The following is a 16,235-nucleotide window of genomic DNA, read 5'->3' as shown; positions in this document are numbered from 1 at the left end:
TGATGACAACATATGAGCAGATTTTTAAAAGAATATTTTTAGTGATATTTCACAGGAGCAGCTCTACATGCAGGATGGTGGGGGAAAATAGTAATTAAATCCAGTTTTTAAATGATATACTTGTGCATATTTTGAGATGGGATTTTGTGTTCCACAGTCACATGTGGAACCTAAAATATACATCAGAATAATTCTGACTGCCCTAACGCTTATGTCTACCCATGTGACTAATCTTGAAGACATCCTTCTCCAGAAAGCTGTCAGTTTTTTAAAAGATCATCAGTAAAAATGATTGAGCAAAAGAACATTTCACTGGGTAGACTCCTCCAGAGAACCCTGTGTTTCATTAACAAAGAGAATGAAAGACAGATCACTGCAGTTCTTCTATCAGGTGTTTCTCTAAGGACATCAAGTACAACAGTTGCATGCTGGCCAAGGATGCATTCCTGTGACTGAAGACTGCAGAAGACAAAGAGCAAGACTGCACAAAGGGATTTGTGGGGCAACATGGTCATTACAGGTCTCTGGAGACATCAAAATTCTATCATATCACCCTAAAAATATCCTACTTGAGATTGGAGGCAGGAAACTCTACCTTTGCACATGCTCAGACTTGCCCTGAACTGAAAAGTCTGAATTGCAACCATGTCTGTATGTTGATGCTCTGCTAAGGGAAGCAGTTTGCTAAGGGAGTAAGCAAGCTACAGGAAGGCATTGCCCTCTATCATGTTGAAGTTTACACGATATCACCAATATGGCCACTGTGCAATGAAAAATGCAAAATTCATACAGGCAGAGTGAAAAAAAGAAAACAAATCATGAGGATCAACTGAATTAATCAAGGAAACCCATTTAGAGAGCTAGGGTCCATGTACTAACAGAGATAACTCTCTTTGGAACTGAGGCAATTAACTCTTTAGATGTACTGTTTAAAAACACCCTAGATCTTAGTATTTCATTTTAGCTAGTTCATGGGTCTCAGAAGCTAACAAAGTCAACAGGTTCCAGCCTCTAGAGTGGGATATCCTATGTGCAATAGGAATTCACTGTCATCCAGTAATTATGACTGGGGGGTCACACATCTCAGTAATGAAGTGGAAGAGTACTCATAACAAGAATAACACTATTCATTCCGAGATTTCTAAACTTTTTGTTTAGAAAAAAATATTATCTAAACTATTTGTCCAGTATAATAAAATAACTTGCTTCCTTCTACATGCTTAGTTCATCAGGTATGTATTTCTGTGGTGTTTCTGTACTATATCCACTGCTGGCTATGCATTTTCACCAGCAATGAACAAGACCTTTCATGCTATCTGGAATATGGCTTGCCTTTCACATCATTGTCACCACTGCAGAAATGCACCACTCACCAACCCCACTGTGCTCACATACACTGTTTGGTCTCTGTAAACATTCAACAAGCAACAATGAAAGTCAATTAGTATAATTTTTTCCATATAGAGGAATTCCATTATACACTATTGCTTCACATGCACTTCCATGTCAGACACCATTTTGTCAGTCTGCCCCTCTGCTGCCATCTGTCACACAGCAACAGCATGTAAAGGAATATTGGTGGGAAGGTTAAACCTCTACTGTCATACCACCAACATCTGCCTCTGGCGTCATGGACCAGAATAATAAAATAGGAAGCACTACTTCCTCCATAGCCCTCTGCTGCTAAATCATCTGTCCTACCAGTGTTTGTGCTTTTGAAAACTTCAGAATAAAAAGACTTACTAAATCCACTCATGTCTGTTTGTAGGACTTGATGATAGAACACTGTGAAAACTAACCAATTTCCACCACTGTCTTTACTTGACCATTAGTGAGAAAATTCTCTTCTTATTTCTCTTTTTAGAATAACTGATGACATTTCACTCTCCCATTCACTTTTAAATCTTCCAATCAATAAGTTTACACATTAGAACTGAGTTTCAGAACTCTCAGAAGAAAGAGACAATGTAATTCACATAAAAATAATCTCTCACCTTCTAGATCTTCCTTTTCAAAATGAGTTTTGAGAATGGAGCGAGTTCCACCTCTATCCACAACAGCTTCTTCATCATTTCTCTGCAAACAGAAAAAAGGAAAGGTAAGCTGCTTCCCATTAGGAATCTATCACCAAGCCCAAAGAGTGCTATGAAACAAGGATATGTTTACTATTTATTTATTTACTCTATCAACACAGGAACCAAAAGCTTTTCAGAGCTTCATTTTCATCATTAAAGTCTATTCCTTCTGTGTCAGTTTTTATTGAGGTCTGATTACAGCTAATTTTGACATAAAGTAGTTCTGCTGAAATGGGCAAGATGATGAGTAAACTGCTCATCATTTACGTGAACTACAAAAAATATGAGCTGATAAGACAATGAAAGAAACGAGAATGGAAGTCTCTGGCTGAGGTAGCTTTATTCTTGTGTTCTTGAAGAAAGAGATTGTATATGCATTTTTGTTTACACAATATGAAATATACTGAGCTACAAGCAGAATTCCCAAATTATTAGCACTAACACTCCTTATACTTTGGCAAAGCTAGAGAATGATATTTAGAGGCAATATGATGAGAAAGAAAACATTAATATTATGAAAACAAGTGGCTAGACTTACAATTTGCAAAGTTTTTGTTTTTCTTTACAAAAACCAAGCTGTAGTTACAATGAAGACAAACACCATACACTAACAGCATAAAATAACAAAATATATCCTTCCTCTGGAACTCATTTTATACCTAATTTTTATTGCGCTCATGTGCATTTTAAATGTATTTTCTACTGCACTCTAAACATACTATGCCATGCATTGTGCTCTAACTAAAAAGAGTTATAGAAGGCAGTCATTTCAGACACCTCAGGCACATGAAAGTATCACAAATCTCTCAGTACAGAAATATTTTGGGAAAAAGCGAGGCACTGGATGCGGTGCAAAACAACAAGTTGGTTTTGCTAGAAGCCTAACATCAGCAATTGTTTAAAATAAATAAATAAATAAATAGAGCCTATAATTCACATGGTGATACAGAGTGGTTTCCAGTAAATAATGATGAAGAAAAAAAGTATTAACTATACAAAACCATTGGTTAATATATCATGAATTCATATTTCTCTTTAGTGTAAGGGTTTTAGTAAGTGATATTAGGACCAGAACTGCATAATTTCTATATATGAAATTGGTATCCTAATGAAAGTCTGAAGCAAGGGATTTGAATACCAGAGTCACACGCTAAATATGCGCCTATATATAGAGTGGAATAGAACATAACAAGAAATTAAATCACATGAGAACCAATCCTTAAAGAGCAGATGCCCTAGGCAAAAAGATTCACATCTAGAGCTAGATGTCATAAATTCTGGATCTAAGCTTTTTGTTTCAGGCTTCTCTCTTTTTTAAAAATAGCTGTCATACTGTAGCTGTTTTATATAGAAAAATCTTAGGAGTGTGTCAGCACCAAGTATCTAGGCTGCTAAAGAAAGAGACTGCAAGCATTACCGTTGTCTTCAGCTTTCTAGTAGATAATAGCACATAACTTAAGTCTGACATAGAGAAAAGGCTTTCTATTCAAACTGCTCTGTCGTTTAATAATTCAGAATTCACTAAAAATATATTGCAGTGCATCAGAGCAGTATGTCTCACAAACAATTTCATCATATTCAGTAACATTAATCCATTATTTAAAGAAGTAAGACTTAACTAGGCATGTGGGTCAGGCTGGCACAGTGCCATGCCCATGGGAGGATGAACAGAGGGGATGCCGAAGAACAGGTATTACAGCCATGTAGAAGTAGTGCTGTTCTAGTGTAAGTCATAGCCACCAGTGTTTTGCTGTTACTGAAAAGGCATTATAGAAGTAAATTTAGGGGAATTTCTGTAATGGGGAGAATATTAAATTACAGGGAATTTTAAAGCTTAACAGATCATCTAACTACACTATATACAAACTAATTCATTAATATTTATCAAAATATGCTCATACACTTTGACTTCTCCTTTCCCATGTGTTCAATTTTCAGCTTCTGGCAATCTCTTCCTTCTCTGCCTCCTCTTGTAATGTCACAGCAAGTCTCAGCCTTGCCTCATTCTCAGAAGTGGGTTTGTTCCATTAATATTACAGGGAAAAACAGCTTAATTGGGAGTTTTGTGTTGTTGCCAATTCACTTGTCAAACTCTGAGCAAAGTCCAATTAAACAAGCCTTGCACTGTGCACTCTCACTTCCCGGGGAGCAGTATGAAAGCCATCTTGCATTTACCAGTACAAGAGTCATATTGCACTTAGTCCAGAAGTAATTTCTGTGATTCCTGTGCTGCCTTCTTGGAGGAAGGAATAAGGAAGTGAAGGGCTCACAAGTAGTTTAGCACAACTAATCTCATTTTCAAAGAAGCACTATAGCAATGCAAGTAATAATTGTGGCAGGTTCTCTCCACTTTCAGATGGTGATTAAAGACTAGAAACATAACTGCAATTGGTAATGCTCTGCTTTCTATTAGGATGTCATGAAAACTAAGATATTATTAAATGTCATAATAAGAAACTGGAAGTATAGGCAAAGAAGAACTATAAGACAGGCATGAGAAATTAAATGCATGCTCTGCGTGACTTTTCAAGTATCAAGCAGCCATGACCCTCCACTGTAATATCCTCAAAGTATATAAAAGCCATGACTTCACTGCAGTTTTATCCACCACTTTCAATGTGATCAGAGCAGGGCACAAAGACTAAATCTTTTTCATAATCCCCCCATGTTTATATCAGAATTCTGCTGCTTTTTCAGTTCCCCCACTTTGAATACGATGAAAGTCAGAAATATTACATGATATTGCTAGTAGTTTGGTGTTTAAGCCATATTGAACTACTGGAGCAGCCTGCAAACAAATTTATGGACACACTGACCAGGTATGAGTCCTTGGTATTGTCCTTTATTGCAATGAGTTGCTTGCTGAGTCCAGCAAACACTGTGGTCTATGGTTTAAAGCATGAGACAGGGATCCAGAAAGTACTCAACTGCTAATACTGGATCTGTCACTGACTTGATGTGTTGGGAAAGTTACTTAATCTCATTACCTCAGCTTCTTCATCTGTAAAATAGGGACAATAATACTTACTTATCTGCCTTTCTCAATGATCTGCTCTGTGCCATTATTAATATTCATACAGCATTAAAAAGCAAACAAACAAAAAACCACACAAACAAGCAAAAAATCTGTTAAGCACTAAGCCATTCAATTTAGGCATGTGTACAGTATATACAGATAATAGGAAACTAGAAATTGGTAAAAATCAAATTTTATGCCTTTTCAAAACATAACATCAAATTATACTACCATCTTGTAATACAGTGTACAGCTATGACAACTGACTGGAAAAAGGTTATGTCATAAACAAATACATTGGATTAACTTTCTTTTGCTCTAATCCAAGAGCAACACTAAAGTAGCCAGTCTAATTGCATTTCTCTGGAGCTGCAATCAGAGTGCAATAATAATAATATTTAAATAAAAATAAATATATTTAGAAACAACCTAACCTTTTTCTCTTTCGAATTATATTTGTTAATATTTTGTGTTATCAAAGAATGGTTTAACTAAAATGTAGGCAGGAAACAATTTCCCTGAAACAGTAAAATATCTGCAAACACACAAAGTAGAACAAATAACGTATCTGGAATAGAAGGATAAGGAGAAGCTGAGGCATTCATGCGGAAACCACAGGCTCCTTAGAGACCAGGGCTCAGCAACTCTACTCAGCTCAGGATTTCACCTTTTGCATTTTACCAAATGAACAATGAAATGATTTTCACCACTGCACATATCTCATAGGAAAAATCTATTCTAATGAAAAAGTTTTATAAATACAGACATGAAAATTTGTGTTTCTTTATACTAGCTTAAACATATTGGTGAGTACAGAAAAGCAAGAAATAGAGCAATAACTCTGCATCATTTACATTGCAACCACACATTTTTAAATTGAAATATGTATGTAAAGTTGCTTATGTTTGTACAAAATTAAAAAGAAATAAAATGTCATAAAGACATTTGATTTCTGTTTTTTGTATGTGGTCATAAAGACTGAAGGTTGTGGTGAGTGCTAGGAATCCAGATTTTCAACCCTTAGATCAACAGATTATAAAGTGAGGTCTCTACTCTTGATAGTACTTGTTAGTATAATGGTGAGAAGTAACAAAAAGCTTCATGGTTTAGAAAGCTGTAACAAACGCCTGAAGTGCCCTTTCACACCTAGATCATTTTAATTAATGGAGAAACTGCGCATTTAGAAAAGCAAAGAAATATCATTTTATAACAGATATTTGTGGATGTTTTTTAGTTTCAGCAATTATAAACTACATGAGCCTTCAGTACTCAATAATATCTCAGTTGTAAGGTAGATGACGGAGCAAAAAGAAGAGGAAAGTAACTTATTTCAAAGATGTATACATACAAAGGCATATAAGAAATATTTTTAGCTATACTAGGCAGTAAGGTAGATGCATATACCAGTAGAATTTCAAGATATTTCTAGATGATGAAATTACGGCTACTTTTATTTTCCTTCTCTGATTTTTGGTCATGGTTTACAGTAAATTGGATAATTACTTTTCTTAAAAATATTTTTTAAAAAAGTCATCTATAAAGAGTATTGGTATTCCAGAAAATTCTTTGGGATTTTCAAACTTTCAAACTTTCATTGAAAATCCTTTCTATTCTTAATTAAATTCTTAATATACTCATAGTAAAAATTGCAACATAAACAAAAATCCTTTTTCACCGTTCTTCTTTCTGTAAGATGTATGGCATAGCAGAAGCATTTTTATTTTTTCCACAGTAGAAATTATGTATCATGTGCTGACTCATAAGGAAAATAATCATGGTATTAATTACTACCCTAAATAAGCCACTTATTGATGATTAGACAACCTACATAATTCTCAAATGCCATCTGGGACTATGGAGTGCCTGTCAGAATACTAAACACTGCATACTATATTAAATACTGCATTCCTATAAACAATAGAAAGCTGTAACAAAATATTTTTTTGTTATTTTATATTATCAGTATTTATATCTTTTGGAGATGGAACTCTAATGTATTTTTTTAGTTCATATATTTTGCCATGAAGCTTGTGATATAAACCTCATGTGCTCACCTTTTCTGTGATCTGTAGTGAGATTCTACACATTTATCCAGATCTCACATGCCTATCTTGATTGTCTTCCCATTATGAAGATTTCAGCATCATCTTATTTATATATCTCTTTGTGTTGTAATTATTTCAGACACATTGTGTGACATATCTATTTTTACAAACATTTTGGTTAAGATCAGCTTGTCATTTCATAAAGATGACATTAACACAGATAAAGAAAAGTGCATTATTTGAACTCAAGTGATGCCAAGAACACAGAGAATAGCTTGCAAAGACAATTAACTTGAAAGGTAAAACGAAAAAACACAACAACTGTTGTATGTAGATGCATGCCTTCCTGTTGTAGAAGGCAAATTGCTAGTGACTGCCATGTTCAGCCCTGTCCTTCAAATTGTCCTTGAGCAGGCACAGTCACACAAAATTGATTTAATGCACAGTGTATGCCTACAGTTTAAATGATGTAATTCTTTTCTATTTCCAAAGACAAGAGAAGAAATTTAAACTTGTTTTGAAAATTACTACTTAATTGCTTCTATTACATATAACCCTATCTAATAATCTGTTGAAGTGTGGAAGTGGGAAGGACAGTGAATTTTATTTTTCTGATGAAATATCACTTTTTCCATTCTACCAGCTGTACTATATCATCTTCCTCCTTTCTAACCATTTATCAAGAAAGACCCATCAAAAAAACACCTTTTGTATAATAATATCCATTCTGTAAGGTCTAAATAGTTAATTTTTAAAAGTTTCTCTCTAATTCTTCTATGGTTCTCTTTGTAGCAGCTTTCTTCAGTAATCACTACTAGTTAACACAAAACACATACTTCTTTTGGTCAGCTCTTCTCCACATAGGTCACCCTATGCAAAAAGTAGAAAGCAATTAGTTTTCATTCCAGATTTGTATCTTGCTCAAGGCTTAATGTCATATGCATAAGAGCATCTTGTGTTGTGTCTTTTTCCCCTCTTCTTTTCTCTCTTTTTATAGAAGTCAAGAACTGCTTAGTATGACTCAAGTACCATCTTCTGCAGCACTGCTAAAAACTGCACTAAAAAGAACTGGCTCCAAAGAACTGGTCTGCTATTGACACTGTTAATACAATAATGCTATTCTTGTAATATATACACATGGATAATTAATAATTAATTAATAGACAGTAAATACAACCACATACTATTGTTATAAATCTATTGCAACTAAACACAAGCAGAAACCACACACAATTAAAACAAAGCTGTCTGAGACAAGTAAATGCTCATTAATACATATAATACCTTAATGCATCCTGTGCTGGCTACACACATTATGCAATATCCAGGCACTACGCACATGTGCATGAACAAATGCATAAACACTAAAATGTTTCCTTATTATGTGATACAGAATCTCCTTTCTTAGAATAAACAAGAAATACACTTAGTGCATTTGCAGGGCAATTACATTACTTTGCTACTTATATTCTTCATATAAATATGCAACTGAAGATAAGATTTCAAGATAAAGTAATACATTTATTTATTTCATTAATACCTAGATGCCCCACTTTTCCTGCCTTCACTCATCCATCAGAAAAGAATTCTTTGGCTGCAGCAACAGAATGGTAGGGAGTGGGGAGTACACAGAAAAAGAAAGTTCTAACAATGGATACAGTAATGAAATAGTGAGCTGTTAAGTTCTTTCTGGATTCTGGTACTTATTTTGAACATTTGCATTTAATTGCAATTGCATTTGCCATCTTTTGTATGCCTTGGAGTAAAACTATCAGCAATGTCTGAACAATGTGAGAGCCTTACAAAACTTGAACAAGACCCTATAAGGGGTATTTGTGTTCCTTTGAACATGTTCTGCCTAGTTAGGATTCCCTTACCTTTTCTCCTTCCTTCCTTCCTTTCACATCACATCTGCTGAGTTTGTAAGCTAATATTTGATCAGTTACTAGTCTCAGAAAGATCTCTGAATAAATAAAAGACAGAGCTCCTTGCTGCTAGTGAAGGGAGATAGAAGTTGGCTCACATCTCTGTGACTGAAATTTGATTCCCTTTGCTTCGCATTCTTTACAACACCATCAAAATACTTGTAAGTTATTGAGGTAAGAAAAGCACAGGATTCAAGCTCAGACTTTTTACTCCGTGGTTATCATTTGATTATCTTATGTCATCTTAATGCAGTCCCATTAGCTAAAAATCTTTTTTCACTTCATAGCAATGGCTAAGTCAACTACTAAGGAAAACTCCAAAAGCATAAGAACAGATGTGAAGACTTTATCTAAGGCCTAAATCAGATTTACTTTCAGCTTGTCTGGGCTCCCTCCTGGCTTGATGCCAGGTGAGGATATAGCCAGGATAACAGAATTATTTAGGTGTATTTACAAATTAAACATGCTAAGCATAGCCCACTGTGCAAGAAGGTATTTGCTCCTGGGTATCAAATGGTAAAAAGTTTGTTTTAATTTCTAGATTCGTAATCAGCAGTAAGATATACTGTGTTTTAAGTGGGATACACTTCTCAATTCAAAGGTCTTGCTTTCAGCCTCAGAAAACTGAGGTGTCTCTAGATGAAATGTGTCCAGACTTCTTTCGTTAGGAATAGCTCATGGAGAAGAATCATAGAAGGCAGTCTTCTTGCAGCAGCTACTCATGTGGAAGTAGCAAGCGCAAAGAAGAAAGGAGGTCATGACCAAGTTACTGGGACCTGTTTCTACAGCAAATGCAACACTAGAAGAGAGGACCTTTTCATTTATAGCCACAGAAATGTGGTAAGACTGAAATATATATCCTTTATATACAAATGTATGCTAAATACAGATTGAAGCACCCCCCCCCCACCCCCCCAGAATTTACTGTATAATCTGATTATCTGAAGAGACAGGATAGTAAATGGACTACTACACTGACTGACTGTGAACATTCTTATTGGCCAAACTCTTTTATAACGTTTCTAATAAGAAGTTTGCTGCCAACGCTAATAATATCATTCCTATATTAGTAGTGGAGGTAATCTGACTAAACCAAATATAGTTAAAAAGTGTTAAAAACAAGATGGCCTTCTTCTCATCCATCATATAAAAAATGATTTATTTTTTTTTACAATTTTGTACAATGTACAATTTTCTGTTGCAGACACAGAGAATAAACTAGAATCCTTGTGGTTCTTCAGAGAAGTCTTCTATATCTATTATCTTTCTCCAAAAGAGAAGATTGAACCACACCAGTTAGTGATCAAAGCTCTCAAAGCTGAGAGGGTTTCATTTTATTGGCTTTTTTAGTTTAGTCTGAAACTAGTAAATAACTTCCTGAATACAACTGAAAATTCTTTCTAAAAAATCTATCTTGTCCAGAATGTATGAATACTAATGTAGGGTTCAGTCTGAACAGTCCTTAAATCATCCATATAAAATCACAGAATCATAAAATGACTTGGGTTGGATGGGACCTTAAAGATCATCCAGTTCCAAACCCTCCCTGACATGGGCAGGATTTCCAGACGCTAAATCAGGCACCAGCTCAGGCTGCTCAGGGCCCCATCCAGCCTGGCTTTGAACACCTCCAGGGATGGGGCACCCACAATTTCTCTGGGCAACCTTTTCTAGCACTTCAACACTCTCTGAGGGAAACATTTTTCCCTAATTTTCTAATCTTAAATCCAACACCCCTCCCTCTTTTATTTTAAAACCATTCTCCCTTATCACTATCAGACCACGTAAAAAGTCTGTCTCTCTCCTGATTATAAGCTCCTTTTAAGAACTGGAATGCTGCAAATAAGGTCTTCCTGAAACCTTCTCCTCTCCAAAATGAAGAAGCTCAGCTCCCTTAGCCCTTCTTCATAAGAGAGGCAATTCAGACCTCTGGACATCTGTCTGGCCCGCCTCTGAACCTGCTCCAGAAGCAGTACATATTTAAACCTCTTTAGGAGATAACATCAGAAGAAAATTCAGAATGGATAACTTAGTGCTTTTTGTCTCCAGAGTTTTAGTGTTAGAAAACTGCTTCACAGTTTTCATTGTCAGTTTTCTCATATGGCCACTAAATCCTTCTGCGGTACAGAAACTTTTCCAAAGCAAAAGTTTTTTCAACCCTTCTAACAGGCAGAAACATTCACCTATTTGTTTATGTATTTACTAGATTACCAGTATCACATTACAATTAAGCTTTCAAAATTTTTTATCTAGATGCTTCCAGTATTCAAGAGAAAACAGCAGAAATGACTTGCTACTGAGTTTTACTGGTTCAGCACAAGTAATGTTTTTTTTTTAATTGCACACCATTATATGTATTTCATTATATTGCTGTAAAGTAAAAGCAATTACATACACAATGATGAAAAAGAATAATCAACAGATGCTTTTCATACCAGACCAACACAGCACTTCCTTCTTTTACTTAAGACTGATTTGTGTGAGTGTGTGTGTGTGTGTTCATACTCTAAAATGATAACACTTGCTATTAAAACGATAAGCTGTGTGCTGCTAGGTACTTGGATCAGTCAGATCTACTGCCAGTTTTTACCGAACAGTACATGGGAGCCTTTTTTGGCACCATCTCATTGCAGGTACTTAGCAAATAACAATATCCCAGTCTGTATTTTGCCTCATAAGGATCCCCACTCATAGCTGCAAATACTGAATATCTTTTTGCTCATCTGAATATCTTTTTTTTTATTATTATTAGTAGTATTGTTACTAAATATATATGTATTCACATGCAGAGAAAGAAAAATAGCACCTGTGGGCTCCAGTAAGATATATACTGCAAAGTATGCATGAAGTGATAGTAAATAGTTTATACCAATGGTCACGTATCTTAAAAGACAAGCAGTAGTTATGCAAACAAGAATACACAGCAAGCTAAGTATAAGAAGATTCAGACAAGCTAACCCACCTATGCAGTCATTAAAAGGTCGTACTTAACTTTACAGACTGCAGGAGAGTTTTGAGGAAGATGGGGTACTATAAGAGAAAGCACACAAAGAAATAGGAGTACTGCCAGAAGAGCAAACAAAAATTCAAATTTGTGATAAAATACCTCTCTTGGAAGGGAAAAAAAGAAAGATATAACTTTTAAAAGAAAGACCAGAAGTTTGTATTTGAGAAGATGAGTAAATAGACTTTTAAAAGCAAAAGATGTAGGCAGAAGAATAAGCTAAGATGATATTAACACCATTAATCAAACGAAGTGAAGCTTTACATTGCAAAGTCAGACAGGAAGATGAGATCATAATAGTCATAGCACTGATACAAACAGGCCTTCAATGTGAATTATGGCTACAGGGACAAACAAGTGCTCTCAGACCTCAGAGCTGAATAGAGGAAGAAGAATGCATTAGTAAAGAAAACTTTGGAACTGTGTCTGACATGACTGTGTTCTGATGACCAATGAGGACCAAAAAGATTTTCTGAGACAGGTTGAATTTAGCTGGAGTAGAGGTAGACTGCAAAAATACAGTAGCAATATCTTCATAAAGATTGTGTTTATGGCTACATTGTCCAAAAAAAAGCTGTGAAGGATACAAAAGCTGAGAATGGATTCCTGGTGATATAAAAACACACCTACAAACAGAAAAAGGAGGAGAGGGAGAAGAAGATTTACCTAAAAGGAAGCAAAGTCTGGAAAGAGAATCAACAGGCACAAAATGACAGATGCCTAAAACCAGCAAAATTTTGTGAAGAATACAGCATACAAGCTTGGAGATATGACAGATGGAGTGGAGGAGAACAGAGAATCAGCCTGGAAGCCTTCCAGGTATAAGTCAAGTTGAACATTAGTAAGATAAATATCAGTGCAAGAGACAAACTAGAAGTGAGCAGTGTTTCAGAAAAAAAAGGAGGAAGAAGCTTGAATTTTGATGCTGTCTGGTTAATCTTAATAAATGTACATGGACACAAGAGGAAATAAATGATTTTAAATGTGAGTATATAAGGGTGAGTATAGAGTTCATAAAAAAATACCAAACAGGGAAAACTGCAAGCAAAGATACTCATCACATAACAAAAATCCTAGAAGTATAAATCTCTAAGTCAGAAAGTCAGCAGAATCAAAGGATTTCCACCAGAGATATTCAGCAGTATCTCTGCAGCATGGCAGATGGCATTAAGAACTGAGAAAGTAGATACTGAGAATCAGCCAGGACCATGAATTTTCAGAGTGGTATGGAAGTGGATGAGAAGAACAATTAAAACAGATGAGAAGAGCAAAGAAAACAGAGACTATAAGTAAATCTATGCTGATGGACAAAGTTATAGAGAAATACAGAAATAAGAGCAGAAAAGAAACTGCGCCATCCCGTTATTCTCCCATATATTCTAAAGTCTCTAGATAACAGAGGCTATTATATAAACTTTCTACATACTCTGTACATTAGCTGTTTAAATAAACTACATGGTGATTTAAAATACTAGTTGATAAGAATGACTTGCTTTCACATAGATTAAATCCTGTACCTTGTATTGTATACCACATCAACATAAGCAGTATTGGTGGAGGCATTTTATACTGGTACTCTCTGTAATTATATTAGGAGTTCATGCCAACATGCACTAATAAATCTTTTGTAATGTAGAACTGGACTAATCTAAGCCCTATTCTCTTAGGAATTTTAATCATATTTATGAATCGTTTGCCAGAATAGCACACTGATTGCTTAATTCTTCTTATAATATAGTACACAAGAGAATAAAAAATATCACTGGTTAAGTGCTCTCCTGCATCCTTGGACATACAGATGTCTGGGTTCTTGGACAGAGAGTGATTGTGGGGTTTAGTTATTCATTTATTTATTTTGAAGCCACTTGTTTTGTTATTTAAAGTGTACTCATTCTTTCCCATGCCAAGTATTACAGCTGATAAACGTGATATTTATTTTCACCCATGATTATTTTCAAGTGAAATATTTCTGAGTGGAAAAAAAACTGTAAATAAAGCCAAGCTGGTTCACATATTTTAAACCATGCTTTTCCCAGCAAGTTACACAGGGACTTTTGTCCCCAGATAAAATTGCAACCAGAGCTGCTTTCTATGGGGGTCCCAGATATTGGCTAACACATTAAAAGTTCTCACAATTGATCTGCCTGAGAGGAAAAAGGGAAAAAAAAAAAAAAAGGGGGCATTGAAATTCACTCCTTCCCTTCACTCTGATATGATAATCATGCTAACTATATATATTTAAAAAACAAAGAGAACAAACTCTTAGAAAAGAGCTATGTGTAATAATTATTCTTTACAATGTTTATATTCTAGTATGATTACACCTATGGTTTCAAACTGATCCTAGATCTAAACATAGCAGAATTCAACCCAAAGCAGCAGCTTCATAATTCATAAGGTTTTTTATTTGCATTTGGGTTCAGCCACAAAATCCTGCTCCAAAATAGTGGAATTCACAGCAGTCTGGATCACAGCAAAGATATTAAGACCACAAAAACAAAAGTGAGATTCTACATTCCTTTGCACCTTGTGCAGCTCCAGTTTGATCAGTGGGAACCCATTAGATATCTAAAATTCTTGGAAATTTTTATTTTAAACCACAGCATTGCTAAAGACTGCCACAGAATACTTGAAGAGCTTTCTTCTGCATAGAAACAAAATGATACATTTTAAACTGAGGCAGGGCATAGAAGCATTAACAGGAAACTGGAAGCAGTAATAGGAAGTTAGCAGAACAAAACAAGTCTGTCTTAATCCATTTTTCAAACCAAAACGGCCAACAGCTTTTATAAAGCAAGTAAAGACTGAACCTACTTCATCCAGTTCTGCTTACACTGAAACCAAAGAGCTTTCGACAGAGGAAGAAAAGAAAAGAGAACCACTTTTGGAGGGAAGTCCCTACCTCTGCATTTAGCAGTGGATCTGACTTTCACGGGGCAGTCAGTAAGCCTACCCATCCACCAAAACTTCATAAGCACTAAAACAGCTGGCACCAGCACAACTAGCACCCTATCTGTGCAATATATTCATCTTTCCAATCTATCTGCTGAAAAGGAAAAAAACGAAAAATAAAAATAAAAAAGATAAAAAATAAAAAGATGGAGAAGGGAAAGAAAAATTTTAGCAAATGATATATTTAATTAAGACAAAATAGGTCTCCTTTTCAGAAGCATAAAGACCAAGTCAATAAATCCTCTGCATAGTTCCTGTAATAATTGTTAATCACTTTAAAACTTAATTTCTGATTATTCTTATTATTTGGTTTTCATCAGCCTGAATCGAAGAAGTAATGCTTATTTCAAAGAATAATAAGATTAGTAAAGGTGTGGTGACTTCTTTGAAGAAGACCATGGAAAAAGAAAAAAAAAAAGAAAAAAAAAGGAAGAAAAAACAAACAAACAAAAAAAAGGCAATTCTGATATTATCTTGTATTTATCTTTCTGATATTTTAAACACTTATTTCACATTCCCGCATGGGAGTCAACTGCTGTTAAATTTGGATACCCTTCCAACAGAAGTACTTAGGATATCTTAGCCAAGAAATCCCAGGTTATAATCCAAGTCACACAGGTGAGACAATGAATGTAGTTTGCAGATCCCTTGAAGGCATCTCTGTACATTTGAACTGGATGACTATATATTAGGATGTCACCCTTTGCAAAGATTTCTAAACAGTGTTCGTCAATAATCACCCAGTGATCCTGCTACTGGATAATGGCAGATTATAAGAATAAAATTCCAAGGCATGGAAGTAATTATGGTATAATGGAAAAGAATTGATCCTGTGGAATCATGTTGTAATTCCTTGAAGGATTAAAGAAGGATGGTGATATTAAATGATGACAGTTGGAGTCAGATTCAAAACATACAGAAATATATAGTTCTTTACACAGCATATTGGTAAGCTAGGGAACTGGTGGATACTAAAAGTTTTAAGTTCAAGAAATGTGCAGAGATGATCAGGGAATAGAATTCTATAAAAAGCACCAAACATACAATTTCAGGAAAAGATAAAGCATTGCTGGAGCCACTGAGAACTGTTACTTTCTCAGAAAGTACCCAGGCAATGTAGTTGTGCACCTGCTCCACTTCTAGGTTTCCTTTTCTTTTTTACCATTATCAGAGAGACAAGACTCTGTGGGGAGCTGTTGGTCTGACCCAGCACAAACA

The 16,235-nt window shown here is 35.2% G+C and overlaps 1 protein-coding gene across 6 annotated transcripts in view; it reads right to left on the bottom strand.

Annotated features, from left to right (window-relative positions):
- Window positions 1-16,235, bottom strand: part of SLC4A10 (solute carrier family 4 member 10) — a 136,882-nt gene that overhangs the window by 83,754 nt on the left and 36,893 nt on the right. For all 6 annotated transcript variants that reach the window (XR_001556649.2, XM_015869083.2, XM_015869079.2 and 3 more), the window contains exon 2: window positions 1,995-2,076. Coding sequence is in view for 5 of the 6 variants with exons in the window: in XM_015869083.2 (XP_015724569.1) it covers window positions 1,995-2,076 (82 nt within the window). In the remaining variant the exon portion in view is untranslated. The remainder of the gene's footprint in view (window positions 1-1,994; window positions 2,077-16,235) is intronic.

Source organism: Coturnix japonica, chromosome 7 (genome assembly GCF_001577835.2).
Source record: "Coturnix japonica isolate 7356 chromosome 7, Coturnix japonica 2.1, whole genome shotgun sequence".
NCBI classification, from domain to species: Eukaryota; Metazoa; Chordata; class Aves; order Galliformes; family Phasianidae; genus Coturnix; species Coturnix japonica.
Note: the sequence above shows the minus strand (reverse complement) of the source record. Positions and strands in the feature narration are given on the sequence as shown.